This window comes from Phocoena sinus, chromosome 17 (genome assembly GCF_008692025.1).
Source record: "Phocoena sinus isolate mPhoSin1 chromosome 17, mPhoSin1.pri, whole genome shotgun sequence".
In the NCBI taxonomy this organism is placed as follows: domain Eukaryota; kingdom Metazoa; phylum Chordata; class Mammalia; order Artiodactyla; family Phocoenidae; genus Phocoena; species Phocoena sinus.
Window position 1 is genome coordinate 14,818,830 of NC_045779.1, and position 17,528 is coordinate 14,836,357.

The 17,528-nt window shown below is 40.1% G+C and overlaps 1 protein-coding gene across 1 annotated transcript in view; it reads right to left on the bottom strand.

Annotated features, from left to right (window-relative positions):
• SLCO5A1 (solute carrier organic anion transporter family member 5A1) overlaps window positions 1-17,528 on the bottom strand; it is a 118,807-nt gene that overhangs the window by 60,843 nt on the left and 40,436 nt on the right. Inside the window, exons 2-3 of the mRNA XM_032610320.1 lie at window positions 13,160-13,292; window positions 8,082-8,299 (exon numbers count right to left, since the gene is read on the bottom strand). Coding sequence (XP_032466211.1) covers window positions 8,082-8,299; window positions 13,160-13,292 — 351 coding nt within the window. The remainder of the gene's footprint in view (window positions 1-8,081; window positions 8,300-13,159; window positions 13,293-17,528) is intronic.

A 17,528-nucleotide genomic window follows, 5' to 3' on the forward strand; every position in this document is an offset into this window, starting at 1 on the left:
TTTCTTAAATCAAAGTAAACTTTGAGGGAAATATCAACAGAACAAGCAAAGAAAGGTGGCTTAAGTGAACTAAGTCAAACCAGGCACAGAATTCCCATTGGGCAAAAATGGAAGCACCAGAGTGGGGGGTCATTGTTATGTAGAATGTGGAGATCTTTATAAAATAACATGATGCCAGAATGCAGGGCTGAACCTCAGCCTCAGCCTCAAGGGCTTGGGAAAGGCCCTCCAGAGGATGGGGAGAGGGAAAGCGGTGGAAAGAAAGGCAGTGGGAGCTCCAAATAACGATTATTGTGGAATCGGGCCAGGTAAGAGTGTACCTCTGGCTGTAATACAGAAGCTTCTTTTTTCCCACCAGCTTTATATTAATCACCTTTTCCCTGTATTTTATAATGTTTTGACATCTTAAAAAGCTTGCTGGCTGGAGAAAGACTGGACTACCAGTGCTTAGATATAGCAAGGGCTCAGCTGGGAGCACATCTTTTATACAGAAACCAACCAATCCTGAGTTTTTATGATCAGCCACCTTGTTATCTAACTCTCACACGCCAAGCCAGTATTTTCCCTGCCCTAAGCCACCCAGACAACTAGAACGCAGCCCTACAGCCCAGAGTCGGCTGGAATCACTCAGACTAGCCAGTGGTAAGCTGTTTACTCTGTCCCGCCTTGTCTTTCCCATGGAAACCCCAATAAGGGCTCTGGCCTTGGCTTTCCCCTCACTCCTGTCTTTTGTTTCCTGACCAGAACCTGGTGCTTCCCCTGTGGCCCCATATGGCATGCTGTGCCCCCTTCTCTTGGGAAATGTGAGTAATAAATTCTTCTTTCAATGGCATTGACCTCTCCATACCATCACTCAGTCACCTCCATAAATTAAAATCCTGGAATCACTTTATTTAACGTCTCTCCACGAAGTTTCCTTTACCTCCAATCTTTTAGTTTTTATTATTTATATACTTTTAAGCCTTCAGATGCATCAAAAAGCTGGTGGAAACATACCATCACCATGCAGTGAAAACCTCAATAACCTCCTTTATGGCCTGTAAATCTTGCACCCTCCTGTATATTTCATGGACATGTAGCAGATACAACTTTACCATGCCTATTACAAAGGAGCATCAAACTATTTTTAGTCATGTCTTCCTGTAAAAGCAAAACCAAAGTTGCTCTTCATATGTAACATGGACAACACAGGACCCCAAGTGCCCCCATTTCCTGCCCATTTTCTTTGGAACTAATGATGTCCCTGGGTTCCCCCATCACAAGTCCCCATTAAAGTATTCCAGTTTCTTCCCCCACCCCACAGCATACTGACAAATGGCATTCCCTGTTTGCCAATAAAAGAGCAGAAGGAACTGGATGACCCTGGCACACCACAGTCACCTCTGGGTGAGCACACAGAGTTCCTGAACCACTTACCTGCCGACAGTGGACAGAAACGGCGGCCACTGGGGCCCAGAATACATTATTAGTGGTTACTGGCCACAGTACAATCCTGCTTGTTTAAATCTAATGAGTATTTATATATATTTCTAAGTAGATACTACTCTGATGAGTAGTAGTCCCACAGTTAATTTGCACTGAGTATTTGAAAAGTGTTTTCTTTTTTAGCAATTCTTTGCCATGCCTGTTACCATCTACATTTTGCCTCTTAAGCTGAAGGTACAACAAAATAAATGTAAAAGAGAAATGAAACAAAGAAATAGATATAGAGAAGATGAGATGAATGGATAAAGAAGATGTGGCATAGTTTTCAATGGAGCATTACTCAGCCATAAAAAAGAATGAGATTCTGCCATTTGCAACAACATGGATGGACCTAGAGGGTATTATTCTTAGTAAAATAAGTCAGACGGAGAAAAGCAAATACTCTGTAATCACTTATATGTGGAATCTAAAGAGTAAAACAAAAAAATGCACATAGCAAAACAGAAACAGACTCGCAGATACAGAGAACAAACCACTGGTCACCAGTGGGAATAGGAAAGGGAGCAGGGGCAAAATAGGTATATGGGATTAAGCGATACAAACTACTGTGTATATAATAAATAAGCAACAAGGATATATTATGCAGCACAGGGAAATATAGCTATTATTTTGTAAAACTTTAAATGGAGTATAATCTATAAAGATATTGAATCACCATATTGCACACAGAAAACTAATGTAATATTGTAAATCAACTATATCAATACTTCAATTAAAGAAAGAAAAAGAAATTCATATTTCCTTGAAAAGAAAGAAATAGAGAAGATGTAAATAGAGCAGAACATCAAAGCCAGAGAAAAGAATTAAATATTTCTATGAGATTCTTCCTGGGCTTCAAATTTGACCCTCAGTTTCCTGGCCACCAAAGCAGAAAGTTGTATAATCATCACTAGCAGAAACATTCTAATTTCCTTGTGGAAAACAATGCTTTTCTTAACTACGTTCTAGAGCAGTGATTCTCACAGCGCTGTCCTTTGACCACCAGCATCAGTCTCACCTGGGAACTTGTTAAAATGCATGTTCTCAGGCCACACCTCAGGCTTCCTGAATCAGACACTCTGGGCTGGGGTCCAGCACTCTGGGTTTTCAGAAGCCCCCGTGGCGCTTCCTAGGTGGGCTAAGTGTGAGCACTCTGTTCTCAAGAAATAGGGTTTTACATAAAGGACACTGAGCAATGCTCTTATGGCAAATATGGGGAATTCAAGCAACAGCTCTCAATATAGGCTGCAAACCTAAAGCCAAAGTCTAACTCAACAAAAGAGCAAAGGCAAAACACGAGAGGCTAAGATGGCACGTCCCAGGCACGTGGCTTTTGGTGATCTCTCTTTGCTGAGTCAACTATTGCCTCTAACATAGTCCATGCTATACTGGCTTTTAAAACACCTAGCAAAGAGCCACATGCAATGGTTCTTTGTTCTTAGGCAACTCAAATTCAGAATTTATTCCCCCTGCCCCTCTATTCCTCTCTCCATCATCTGAGGTTGAAACCCTGAAACCGACTCTGGTACCTCCCTCCCCATCATTCCCATAGCAGTTGCCACATTCTATAAACACAACCTCTTCCTTCCCGCCTCACCATTCAATAATTCATTCTTCAAATATTTACTGAGTATCTACTAGATGGTGGGAATTTATCAGGGAACATGACAGACAAAAAATCCTTGCCTTCACGGAGCTTACTTTCTCATTACTGAGACTATAAATAAGGTAAGTAAAATACATAGTATACTACATAGTGATGAGTGCTAAGGAGAAAAATAAAGGAGAGAAAGAGATAAGCTTTGGAGAGGAAGGTAGAAATTTTTAAATATGGTGGCCAAGCAAGGCCTCATTGAAAAGGGACCATTTGAGAAATACCCTGAAGGAAGCGAGAGGTTGTGGGAGAGAGCGTTCACCACACGGGAATGGCAAGTGCAAAGGCCCTGAGGTGAGAGTGTGCTGGCAGACTTGAGGACCAGTGATGAGCCCAATGTGGTTGAAGTAGAATGAACGAATGGGATTGCAAGAAGGATACGGGGGCAGGCAGGTAACCAGGGGTTAGACTGGGAGACCACAGAAGCTTTAAGCAGAGGAGTGGCATTTCAACAGGATCCTTCTGGCTGGAGAGTTGAAAGCAACTGAAAGGGGACAAGGAGGGAATTCCCTGGCGGTCCAGTGGTTAGGGCTCTGCATTTCCACTGCAGGGGGCATGGGTTAGATCCTGGTCAGGGAACTAAGATCCCATCCTGGCGTGGCCAAAAAAAAACCAATTTAGCACGCTACTGTCCTTTCCATCTGTACTAAGCAAAACCATCATCACCTCTCTCGGGCTCTGTCGGTAGCTTTCTAGCTGGGTGCCCTCCTTCCATTCCACTCCCTCCCCTCCCTAACCTACCTAACAGAGTGCTTGCCAAAGGCTGCTCAAACCTCCCCACTGCCCATTTGGGCCAAACTCAGTTAAGGTTGGAACTCTCTATGCACAATATGGTCCCACCTTACCCTCCCAACCTTACGTCCCAGGCTTCCACCATGCACATCCAACACACCAACCACAATACACTCGCTCAGCATTTTCAAATACATCACCCCAGTCTGACCTTCTTGCTTTTGCTCTCTCTGACTGGAATACCCACACCATCCCACCTCCACCTACTGACATTCTCCCAGTCTTCCAAGGTCCATCACAAATCCCACCTCCTCCGTGAAACCTTTCCTGATCCCTCAACTAGATGTTCCCTCGCCTGCCTCTGACTCTCACACCATCTTCCTTTTTGGCCATTAGCATATTTCCATCTGTACTTGTCCTGTCTCCCTCAATGGACTATAAGCTCTCTGAGGGCAAACCATGGCTCACTCATCTTCCGATCTGCCACAGCTTGGAGTACAGCAGCTTCTACAGAGTGAATAGTCATTGAATTAAATGATGACATCACCCTCTAGTGATCAATACTCTATAACTTCCAATAGCCTCTTTAAATCAGTGCATCACCTCAGAGTAGCTATTTTACTTAGGATGATAAATACATTCTACTTGAACACAAACAAAAGTCTAGCAGAGAAAGTCTGTTGTACTTTATGTTAATTAATAATGCCAAGAAATGAAGGTTAAAAGTGGACACAAAAATAAACATCTTCTTACGATTAACTGCTACCAAAAGCTTTCTATTTAGGAAAATGTCCAGGTAAAGTCAGAAGACTTTTAAAATGCTGGACCTCAAACCTCAGGAAAATTGATCCCCTTAAATATTTTAGCTGTTTATTTTTATGGGTAAGATGTTGAAGCAATCGATGCTATTCTCTTTATGGGATGGTGATGCAGACACACTAAAAATTCTACTTTCTCCTTTGTGGTGTTTTAAAAGTCTTATTCCTGCATAATTTGTAATAAGAATCTAGAAACACTGAGTCAGATTTTCCCAAGGTCTGTCATTAAAATGTGGAGGCAGAGGGTAGAAAGTGTAGTGTATTTCCTTCTTGCGATCTCTGCAATAAAACTTCTCAAGGAGCACCATTCTGTATGGCCTAAATCATTTTTGCTTTTAGGAACTAAAAAAATACTAACTTGGCCACCTTTCCACCTTCTCTTTGAAGAAGCTAATATTGATGTACAGATTTCAAATATAAAATAAAGACTTAAAAGGAGCCTTACTCCAAAAAAACAGGACAGGGAGAAAGAAGATCTGCAAATCAAACTCAGATTTAACTCAAAATGAAATCTTAGCAACCACTCTTTCATTCAAGACCTAAAGAATGAATCTCAGCTTTGGAATACAAATTGTGTCAGTGATGGAATGATTCTCAGAGATTTAACTGATCTTTTTGAAAATCAGATTAAATATTAGACTGGTGAAGGTATTAGAAACCAAAATGTGCAAGATATATATGAATTAATTTTAAATATTGTATTTGAACATTATTCCAATGTCATCAATATCACTGGAATAATTTTTAGCAAAACATTTTCACTTTATATTCCCATTTGAACAGGATTCCTTTCTAACAAAAGAAAGTGTCTCTGGAAGTTCCAGGTCTACATACAATTAGAGAATCCAGTGCAAGAAGAAGTAATAAAATAAACCAGCTCTGCGTCCTAATCAGGAAGGTTCACTGCCGCAGTAAGATCCGTCATCGTAGTTAAGGCATAGAGTGAAAAAGCTGAGAATTTATCAGAAGTACTGACAAGAAAACCAGAATGAAAATGGATTTTATAAACCAACTACCCATCACTGTCAAAAGACTCCTCTTATTCTTTCCTCTAAAAGAAAATATCCTGAACCATCAAATTGAACATAGAAAAGATGAAGAACAAACCTTAGCAGTACAAGAAGACATCCAGTAAAACAGTACATAGGTTCAATTCTGAAGAATAATTTTCAAATCCCATGATGGCTTTTACCACTTTTGAACCTGCCTGCCTAAGTGAGCCTTCCCCCAAAAGCAGGAGTTGAGTTAAGGATTCAAGGCCGAACAGTTTATTTGGGAGATTCAGGAAACACTGGATGGGAGTGTGGATGTGACGCACAGGAAGAAAGGGTGGCTTACAAAGGATGTAGAAACATAACTCAGGATTGTCTCACCCATGAGGGGATGGAGCTGGGATGCTGATCAACCACTGGTTAAGATGGCTTTAGGGGTGGGAGGCCAGGGTGTTAATTCTTTGGCACTTGAAGTGTGCAGGAGTCAAGAACTTTCCCAGACTACAGAGAAGACCTTCAGGCAAAAGAAGACCCACAGGCCTTCAGGTCCTCCACCTTGACAACGGGAAGGTCCCACAGTACAGATGGGGCACTGAAATCATCGTCTACACTGGCTCCTCCAAGGACTTCATTCCCATCAATGGTTGTGTCCGCTGTTGGTATTTCATATCAGTCTTCGCTCTCCCTTTTCTCTACTATCCAACAGAGCATATATTCCACATTCGAGCCATCTACCTCTAAGCTATAAAATATACCATTTTAGCTTAGCCTTTATTTCCCCCCTTGAGTCTACTTTATATTCTCTGTAAAGTAAAACTCTTAGTCTGTTCGTATGCTGTGAATTTTTTAACTTCAACTTTGCTCTCAACTGGGTTGTTTAAAAAAAAACAAGTCACTCCCTTGGTAGTATTATGGTCCATCATGCATCCACGAAAAATGATGGACTGGTCCACAGGGTAAGAGCTACCATCCAGAGAATCTTTTATACCATCCAGAGAATCTTTTATGTTATGAGAGCAGAAGAGGTTATTTTGGCAGTTCCAAAAGCACACATTGTCCCAAAATAATGAGGAGGGACGGGAAAGGCAAATCTAAAACTTAACTGGGAAGAAGCATTTCCAATGAAATGTCACTTCACTGCTTTGAACAAATGTAGTCTTTAAAAATAGTCCAATCTAACCATTCTTAGGCTGCAGGGACAGTTCCATAATATATTAGTAACTTCCTTCTAGGCCTGAAAGGTTCCTCTTCGACTTTACTGTGTACATAGTCAAAGTGAGATGATAATATGCCTAGGTAAATTTACCCTAAAACAACCTTAACTGATGTAAGCACTTGATAAATATTATGCTTCATAAGTTAGAAAAATCAATTCAGAGAATTCAAGAAATAGGCAGGGGGCTTCCCTGGTGGCACAGTGGTTGAGAGTCCGCCTGCCGATGAAGGGGACGTGGGTTCATGCCCCGGTCCGGGAAGATCCCACATGCCGCGGAGCGGCTGGGCCCGTGAGCCATGGCCGCTGAGCCTGCGCGTCCGGAGCCTGTGCTCCGCAACGGGAGAGGCCGCAACAGTGAGAGGCCCGTGTAACACAAAAAAAAAAAAAAAAGAAATAGGCAGGAACTAATGGGAATGTAGTGTTATAGGTTTCTTGGAATAAAGGGATTTATTGTCATTCAACAGAGGTATTGAATATGGAACAAAAATGGCTTAGTTAAGATTAAGTTGTTTAGATTTGAGATTGCCTAATCTGGCTCTAATAAAGTCATTATTTTTAAGAGAGATAAGAATGAAAAAACAGACCAGTACACATCACTGAAACCCTCTGGACGTTTTTATGCTGGGTTTGGAGACCCATCCCCTGGTTGCCCTTCTCCGTGGCCACTTTCAAGTTTTGACAGAGCCACTGTTGAACAAGATCCTTTCCTAGGGGTAAGTTTTATATTTATGTAAGGATCAGGACACACTATCAAACCCACGGTTCCCTGAGACAAACCATCCATTGTATAATGCAATAATTATTTAAAAAATCAGACATCTCTAATTACAGTATGAAGTCTTCACCTTTAGATTCTAAATCAGTGCTTCTCAAGCTATCTGTGACGAAGGACTATTTTTTAATTATTATTTCTAGTCTATTGTTACTGATACTTTTGCAAGATACATTAAAGATGAATTATTAGAAAATGAAAATTTTAAAACATACAGAATTTAAGCCCAATTTATTATTGTTATTAGATTCGACAGACACATAATTACTCTGTCAAAAATTTTTTTTAAGCTTCTCAGCATTTACTCTCAATTTCAGCCCATATTCTGTCACAGACCAGTAACTGCTGGTGGGCAGCAGAGGCCGGGGACCAGACTTTGAGTAGCACTGATCTGAAGTGCCATGCACGTACTTATTCAAAAGATATACCTTACCTCTGGCATCCTTTCCAAATCCTATAGAAGAAACTTTTTTGTCCACTTCATCACAATTGTTTGTTTTCTCCTTCATAACGTCATCGTCACCAGCAACATCAGCAGAGTATTTTTTCTTTCTCTTTTTCTTGTGTCGAGGAGGAAGCTTTTTTGGAAAAGTAAACATTGGGAATATCACAAGAAACATTGCAATGGCACAAAGGAGGAATCCACTCCACCTAAAAAATTGGGAAATGTGAATAGCATTTATGGCTTTGGTATTATGAGTGTGAACAAATTAGCAAAGTAGAAGTTTGTGGTGATAAATTTCTCCAGAGAAAACTTTTTACCTTCATCAGGTGTACAGCAGTAAGAAGTTAGACAACTCAAGAAAATATAGTACGGAATCCTCCCTTTCTGCGGTATAAATGAGAAATCTACGCAGTAATTATACTAGTATTATAATGACTATTACAATCAGTAGCCTGACTAGAATTTCATTCAATTCAAGTATTTTTGAGCACATATATGTTAGTTCTGCTAATTAACATTGTTAGTCCTACTACAGTGTGCATCTTATAATAAATCAATAGCCCATAATTTTAAGAGAAGAATAATATAGAGTCTATAGCATGCTTTCTGGACCAATATGGACACTTTTTTCTTAGAAGAAAACCATTAATATCTGGTATGAAATATATTTCAAATTGCTGATGGCATTCAAATATTTTTCTGCAAGCACTTAAGAATGTATCAACCCTCCTTAGCTGGCCTTCCCAAACTTAACCAAGTATGAGCAGAGCTGAAGACATTTACACTCAATCTTTGCCTTCAAGAATTTACAATCTGCCTGTAAGCGAGCTAAAGATATAAGAAATGATTCCAAGCAATTCCAAGAAATGCAAGAATGTACACAATTGTTAGATCATGTGGTATAGAAGATGAATGTTATAAAAATTCAGAAGGGAAATCAATGTGTCAGACACAAAATTACTCTATCAAAATTTTTTTTTAAGTTTCTCAACATTTACTCTCAATTTCAGCCCATATTCTGTCACAGACCAGTAACTGCTGGTGGGCAGCAGTGGCCGGGGACCACACTTTGAGTAGCACTGATCTGGAACTTGAGAAGTGGAACTTGAGCTGTGTAGAATCGAGATTCTGTCTTTAGACTCATCTGAGGTTGCCATGCCGAGGGAACTAGGAAGTAAATACAGAGTAGATCTCTCATTCTAGTCCTGTATTAGAACATGTGTTAAGGCCTTGGGCTTTCTTGCCTGCATAATTCCCCAAGGGCAATTTTTCAGTCCCCTTTCAACCTTTTCTTAGCAAATAGAGGTCCCTGGTCCTGCCTAACAGGGTCACTAACTTTGCAACTAGGATTCCTCAACTCCAAACTCTGTCCTCAAAGTTTCCAAGTTCATAAACGCTCAGATTCTGGCCTCTGTTATCAATACTTTCCCATCCATTGTGATCAGAACACAAACAGCATTCTAAGAATTCATGTTGAATATAACGCAGTAAGAACACAGACCATCCAGTGTGCTATTTTCAAAGACACTTAACGTTATATCCAATTAAGATATTAAAGCAATCAGAAAAAGGTTTTATTTTTAGAAGACTGCTCAGGGCAGACTTCCAGCCATTTCAAGGATTTAGTATTTAATCACAAACCCAGTGCCTAACACAGGTTAGGTACTCAAAACATTTCCTAAATAAATAAATTGAATGAGATAGGTGTTTTAAAAACAGAGCCATCTGTCGGCAGGGACATAGCTATGATAATATCTGGCCCTTTTTGTACTTGACTGCATACAAGGACTTTACTAACCCAGCCCTGCCATTATCTTTCTTGAATTTCTTTCTGCAACCTCTGCATTCAAGTCCCCTGAACCCCTTAGTTTCCTGGACCTCTCATGCTCTCTCCAGAGGAGGGCAGGCAGCAGACTATAAGGGACAATTCTTGAGTTGTGGCTTCAGACTGACCTGGGTTTTTATCCTGTCTTTCCCACTTACTAGCTCTAAGATCCTGGGGAAATTAGTTTGCTTTTCTGAACAGACTTTCTCATCTGAAAGGGAAGTAATAATAACTTTTTTGGGGGGGGGTCATCAAAATTAATAAGACAATGTATAAGACCTAATAAAATGCCTGCCCCCAAAGCAACAATAAATTCATGGTAGCTAGTTTTGTTTTTTACGTAGATCTGCACTCAGGGCTCCCACCTCCACCCAGAGCCATTGACTTAAAATTATATGCAAACATTAAAGATACACTCAGAGTACCCCAAAGGGAGAAAATAACAGAAGAAGGGAAAGAATTATAGTGAATAGACAAAAAGATAAAAAAAATGTTTAGGGACATTTCTAAGCAGAGCAAATCGGTCTCCAGTAACATCGAAGTTAACACATGATATAATGGTGGTGCTAAAGAGGATGCTGAGAAAGGCTAAGTAAGGCAAGGAAGTGTGCATTACATGTTGGAAAAAGATGCATCAGGAAGAGCTAAAATTGAAAAGCCAGGGCTCCTGACTCCCTTTCATGAACCATTACTCAGAGACTATTCATGAAGGGAGGACAGTTAAGTACATTGACTAAAACCTCCACCCTGGACTCAATTTCCTGTCCAGCTCCCACTGACTCTGAGACTTTGGGCAAGGTGTTCAAGTCGCTGACCATCAATATGCTTATCTGCGAAATGGGCACACTCTTAGTGACTTAGTGACTACATGTGGTTGTTATAAGGCTTCAGTGAAAATGTTGGTAAAGCTCTTAGAATAATGCTTGATACATGGCACCCAATCAATATTAGCATTATTCACTCATTCCTGCCTTCGCTCTTCCAGCATATATTTCCCAAAAAACCTATCATTGCCACTAGGCACCATAGAATCTAACATTGTATCAAATAACTGTCTTTGTTCAAGGTAGAAGTCTGTTACAAACAGAGCTACCCAATAAAATTCATTTTCAAAGAGACTCCCTAGTATACAGTTCTATACTGACAACTTTTATCATTTGTAGAATACTGAGCCATTAAAAGGAATAAAACTACTTGAACATTGATTAAATTCAAAGGACTGAATAATAGGTAACACACATTATGTAGGAAGGACTGCTTAGAGCTCCACATACATAGACTCATTTATTCCTCACAACAACCCTATCAAGTAGGTACTGCAACTATTTCCATTTTATGGATTTAAAAAACCCCCCGAGGCCCAGGGAAGTTAAGTAACTTCCCCAAGGTCACACAGTTACTAGGTGGCAGACTGGGATTTAAAACCAGGGGAGTGTGGCATCAGGGTCTGCACTCAATTGTTCTACTTTGCTACCAACTGGGTTGATGTCTACTAGAAAACTTTTAGAAAACAGCATAAAGCACTTGTAATCTTAAAGCTCCTGCTTCCTTGCCTTCTCCTTGCCCCTGAGCTGTCCTCCTTGCCTTCTCCTTCCAGACGTTCCCTTACTGCCATGCTCTTCTCATGGAAATCTATACAGAACACAGATTGTACATAGGATGTTCATAGATATATTTTAATAATCTAGTTTTCTGAGAACTTTTTAAAAAATCTTTACTCTGAATTATTTCAGAACTGCAAAGCAAACAGTAGAGGCCAAAAATTTCACTATTGATCAAGAACTTAAAATTCCTGTGTCATTCCCCTACTGCTGACAAGGGAACGCTCCCTTTTGCATGATTTGAAAATTCTACCAGGCTAGGCTCATCTAGGTCTTAGCACTTCCACCTTCAAAGAGTATTTACTTATAAAAATAACAAGTGTTCTATCATTTAATTAATATTTATTAACTGCTTAGAAAATAGTGTTAAACATTATTCTCACACAGCTCACGTTATGAGGTTATTAAATTATAATGAAACACAGAGAGAACACAAGTAGTCTAAGAAACTCTTTAAAAAGTAATTACTTGACACTAGTTTCTAATTAATGAAATTCTCTGTTCTAAAATGAAAATTTCTTATCAACGTATGCCTATTACCAATCCATGTTTAATGAATTGGAGATGCCGATACTTTGAGCGAGTGTTTGCAATCAAATTCCTTATGTTCAAGATGAGAATTGGGAAGAATTCAAATGCAGCCCTTGGAGATAGGGATAAGTAACCTATCATCCAAAGTTGCAGTTCTCATTCTAAATCCTAAACTTACTTATTTAGCAAGACAATTAAAGGCTAGCAAGTGCGAGAGTGGCTACGTCTCCAGCACACCCAGGGGAAGGAACTATTATCGAGTGAAAAGATTCACTAAGAGTGGGACAGTGGAAACGCAGGGCTAGAGTCCTGGGCAGTGGAGAAGGACAAAGCAGAAACACAAATATAATAAGGAAGTGGCAGAAAATATTTTTTTAAAGGCACAGAAAAGAAAATGAAAGCTACGATTAAAGTACACAGGAAAGTTCCGACGTAGCTGCATTCCCCTTTTCCTTCACTCTGCTATGAAGAAACCAGCCATCCCAAACCTAAAGAATATGGATTAAACTGATGTTCCCAACTCCTCTGTGTTAGTTTCCTATTGCTGTGATAACAAATCACCACAGGCGGCATGGCTTAAGACAACACAAATGTATCATCTTAGAGTTCTGGAGGTCAGAAGTAAAAAATGGGTTGGCAGGACTGCATTCCTTCTGGAGGCTCTGGGGGCAAAGCTTCTGCAATCCACCTGCATTCCTTAGCTCATGGTCTCTTCCTCCATCTTTGAGGCATATCACTCCAACCTCTGCTCCAATCATCAAATCTCCCTCTCTTACTCTGACCCTCCTGCCTCTCTCTTTCCCTTATAAGGACCCTTGTAATTACACTGGACCCACTCGGATCATCCAGGATAATCTCCCCATCCCAAGAGCCTAAACTTATTCACATCAGCAAAATCCCTTCTGCCATGTGAAGGTAACACATTCATAGGTTCTGGGAATTAGGACAAGGATATCTTTGGGGATTATTATCCTGCCTGCCAACCCCTCCTAGGTGACGTTTAGCTATTTTTCATCTTCCCATTGGGGAAATTCTTATTTTAACTACAAGGGGACTATTACTCTATAACAATACCAAGTGAAAGGAAAGATTTAATAAACGATTCTTACCAGTTTCCAATGAAACGAGGGTCATCCTGATTAAGGTGAATGGGACTTCTGGGATCAACGTAAAAACCAATAAGAAGTCCACCTAATAAATATCCCACTGCAGGACCAAGTGCTCCCATGACATACATGATGGCTGAGAAGACAGAAGGGGAAATGTGAAATATAACATTGTGTCATTTGTTTCAGTAGTTGTCTAATTTCAGTCACACCATGCATATGTCACAGTTAAATCCAGTTAACAACTTCCAAAAACAGAGAACTTTAGAGATCCTGTCTATGTTGACATTTGGGTTTCAAACCATGTCCTTTATTTAACTGTTCCCTGTTGTCCTCTTAGAACATCAGAACTTCTTTGGTTACTTCTGAAAGTACAGACCTGGGCTAGTTATTAAGGCAGTCACTGGATAACCAAGAGAGGCTAACAGGTAGTCTCAAGATAAGAAAAGAGGAAGAAGTAGATGTCCCTCATCCCAGCTAGAAGATTCTAACGGGCTGAGGGAACTCGAGGCCAGTTTTGCCATGAAGCTGGATTCAGCACCCTCAAAACACTAATATTTTCAAATCACCACTTGAGAATCAAAGAAGACCTCACAATGTGTTTGGTTTATTGTTAAATGAGGAATCTTACTTAAAGGTTAATAAATCTCCTTAAATGGCATGAGTGAGACAGTCCAAATGGAAAGCACTAATGCACAGCTGAATTTGAAAAAATTTTAAAGCACATGTCCAAAGGGAGAGGGTTGTTTACTGTCAGTAGATCAGAAAGGTTGTCATTCTGTCCAAAAAAATGTGGCCATCAAAATGGGCTTATAGGAAAAATGACAACAACAGATGCACTGTCATTTGTTTATATTGCTTTCACTGCTGTGATTGAAATTTATTTATTAAATAAATTTTAATTTAATTAATTAAATTATTGTTATTTATTTTTAAAATAAATAACATATCGCCAATTTGTACATTTTGAGGTAGAATAGGAAATTCCTTGAAAGTCATAGAAAAATCTAGCTGCACTCCAAACACGTTTCCCCCTGTTGAAACTCAGTTATTTGGGGACAAATCAATAAACACTTTTAAGATACGCCTGTGTGAAAGGCATGATAATCTCAGGTGATACACGCTTCTCATTTCTGTTGCTTTCGTGCATTTTAACCAAAGAATAAATAAGTGATTTGTCATATCCTTTAAATAGTACCTATTTACCAGAAAGCAAATTTGGACTAGTCAGAATCCCTTCGGCTGACTTTATCAGCTGCACCTAAATAAACACTGAATAACCTTATACTTCCTGTAACTTATAACTACAGACAGTAATTTAACACCTGCTCACACTTTCCTCACCATTTCAAAAGAGAAAAGCACAGTGTTTATTTATCTTACAGAACCATATGATTGTAACAAGACATTAGGTTCTTCAACTTCTCCATCTGTGTTTGGAAATGAAGAACCGAGGCATAGCAGCAAGTAATTGGCATTCTTTTGGACGCATGCTTTTAATAAAATAAAATTTGAATTTTGATAAATATCTTGTTAACCTCTCTGTTTACAGCCTAAAACAGAACTCAAGAATAGAAAGTATTTTTTCAGTTTCAGGTATTCCCATAAGCACATGAAGATAAAATAGATGTTTACACCTCCAGGCAAACCAGCGCCATTTACAACTCAAAATTGCAATGAGGCCAGAATGTGACACAAATCATCTCCCCAAAATTGTTCTTCTGGCGTGAAAGAGACTGTCTTACAAACACAGACGGAGGAAAAGGTATTTCCGCCATACTCTTTATGCCTGGGGCACTTGCATGCAGCAGCTGGAAGTGCCAAGAAGCCGTGTGCAGGATGTGTGCTGGCAGGACCACTCAATCAGCCAGTGAATGGAAAACCAATGATATAACGTGCACCAAGAAACCTTAACTGCTTTATGAACTATAGATCAAGCTTTTTAAAATTCACCTATACAATCAGAAAAATTCATTTTTATTATATAGCAAACAATGTTAGGTCCGATGGAATCACTCTCCTTAACAGAAATACATATATGTACATCTACATATGTACATCTATATAACTATACTACAGGTTATACTATATAATATAGTACAATAACTATGCTGAATACATAAATATATGTTTATATATTTATAAATACATATCATACATATATGTATATATAACTTACTACTATAGTCCCATTTAGTAAATAAATCACTCTAGCCACTGAGTTAACATTTGTTAATTCATTAACTAATGGCACTTATTCAGAGTTTTTTAGAGGAGCAAATTGTTAAAGCAAACCACTAACTCCCTCAGTCAAAAATTCCCAATCAGGACTCGAGGACACGGGGAGCGGGAAGGGTAAGCTGGGACGAAGTGCGAGAGTGGCATGGACATATATACACTACCAAATGTAAAACGGATGGCTAGTGGGAAGCAGTCGCATAGCACAGGGAGATCAGCTCGGTGCTTTGTGACCACCTAGAGGGGTGGGATAGGGTGCTTTGTGACCACCTAGAGGGGTGGGATAGGGTGGCCATTCACTTTATAACAAAGTGAATCAGCTATACATACGCATATATCCCCATATCTTCTTTTGAGACTAAATATGCCCTGCTCTTTACTTATACTTATCTCTTTGAATATTTATATTCGAATATTTATATTTTGTCTTTTGAAGTAGCTCTTCAACCTGGACAGCAGGAACTATATCATATATAATATTAGGTAGCAGTTAAAACACAGACTCCAACCTCCTGGGTTCAAATCCCTGCTTCAATTCTTCCTCATTATGTGATGTTAGCAAGTTGCTCAACCTCTCTGAGCCTCATCTCTAAAATTGAGATGGTAAAAGTACTTCCCCGTAGGGTTGTTACAGGCATTAAATGGGTTCATTCTTGTAAAGCGTGTGGACTGTTGGCACATGGTGAGGGCTACAGAAGACTATGCTGGTTTTGTTGTTATTATTATTTCATACTAGCTGATACACACAGTTTAGTGTTTGGGCATGGGAGGCATTCAGTAAATATTTATAGGTTGGTTACATATCTGTGTTAACCATGTCTTTCATTTTCTTTATTCTTATGCTTTGACATCTGAGGATTTGCAAAGCCTGGAGGGACAGCCCCTCCCAAGGTTTAGCCAACCCCTAGAGATGGTGAGCAACTCAAAGTGAGAGTTCACTTTTCAAATGCAAACCAACCAAGATGGAGCCCACACCTCAAACACCTCTTTTGTTTAGCTCCACACTCCAGGCCACCATCCACCTGCCCTATTCATCCCAGAGCCAGTACCAGACAACTAGGGACAGACAGCACCTACACCCCAGGGCCCTCTGAAGTTATTCAGAAGAGCCAATCCTACACCTGATTACCCTGCCTCACTCATTCCTTCCTGGGGAAACTACAATAAAGGCTCTCGCTCACAGTTCCTCCCTCTCTACCTCCAACTGATCCTGTCACTGTGTGCCCCCCTTCTTGGCAACTGCAAGAAGCAAACTATCTTTTCAATGGTAATCATCTCCTAATCTACTGGCCTCACGAAACCTCAAATTTCCCCTTAATACACTGTATTTTAGAACAGTATCATGGCCAGAGAATGACTATGTCCCGTAATCCCTACCCTGTGCCTCTGGCTTCTCCTTTGTCTGGACCTGCTTCCCCCCTTTCTCACCAAGACATACAGTTTCCCCATTACTTGCTCATTAGTAACAGACTTAGATACAGAACCATCTGAAGTCGTCTCACTCTTCCTCTCTTCTCTTGCTGTCACTCCACTTCTCATCTACCAGCTCTGTCTTCACTTGACCCCTACCTAGCCTGTCTCCTGTAGTTTAGATATTATTTCTCTCCTGACTATGCCTTCGTTTTGTCTTGCCCAGTTGTATGTTGATGTCTTCCAGTAGCATCCCCTGTGGCTTGATTTGTCCCCAGGGTCTCTGCTTTTTATGTGCTGGCTGCATGGTCACTCCCTATTCCTTTTCTCCAGAACACGGTATTTATTGCTTGACCTATAGCTCTATGGTCCTCATGTGCTACACTCCCCATCCTTCAAAGCCCGGCTCCTTCATGAGGCCCCCTCTGACCTCTGGAGGCCACAGGAATGTCTCTCCTTGAATGTCACATCAAGTATCATCTGTGCTGCCTACTGGAACAGGTGTGTTTTACTGCTGCACATCACCTCTTTATCTTTCCAAGTAGCTTGGATGCTCCTTGAGGGAGACAGCATGAACTACACATTTCTAAATCTCCTCGAAGACCTCAAACACAAAACTACTCACACAGGGAGGACTGATGTCATTACAGCACAGGGAACATGACCCCGGAGTCAAACTGTCTCAGGGTAGACTCCCACTCCCCTGCTTCTGTGCAAATTATAA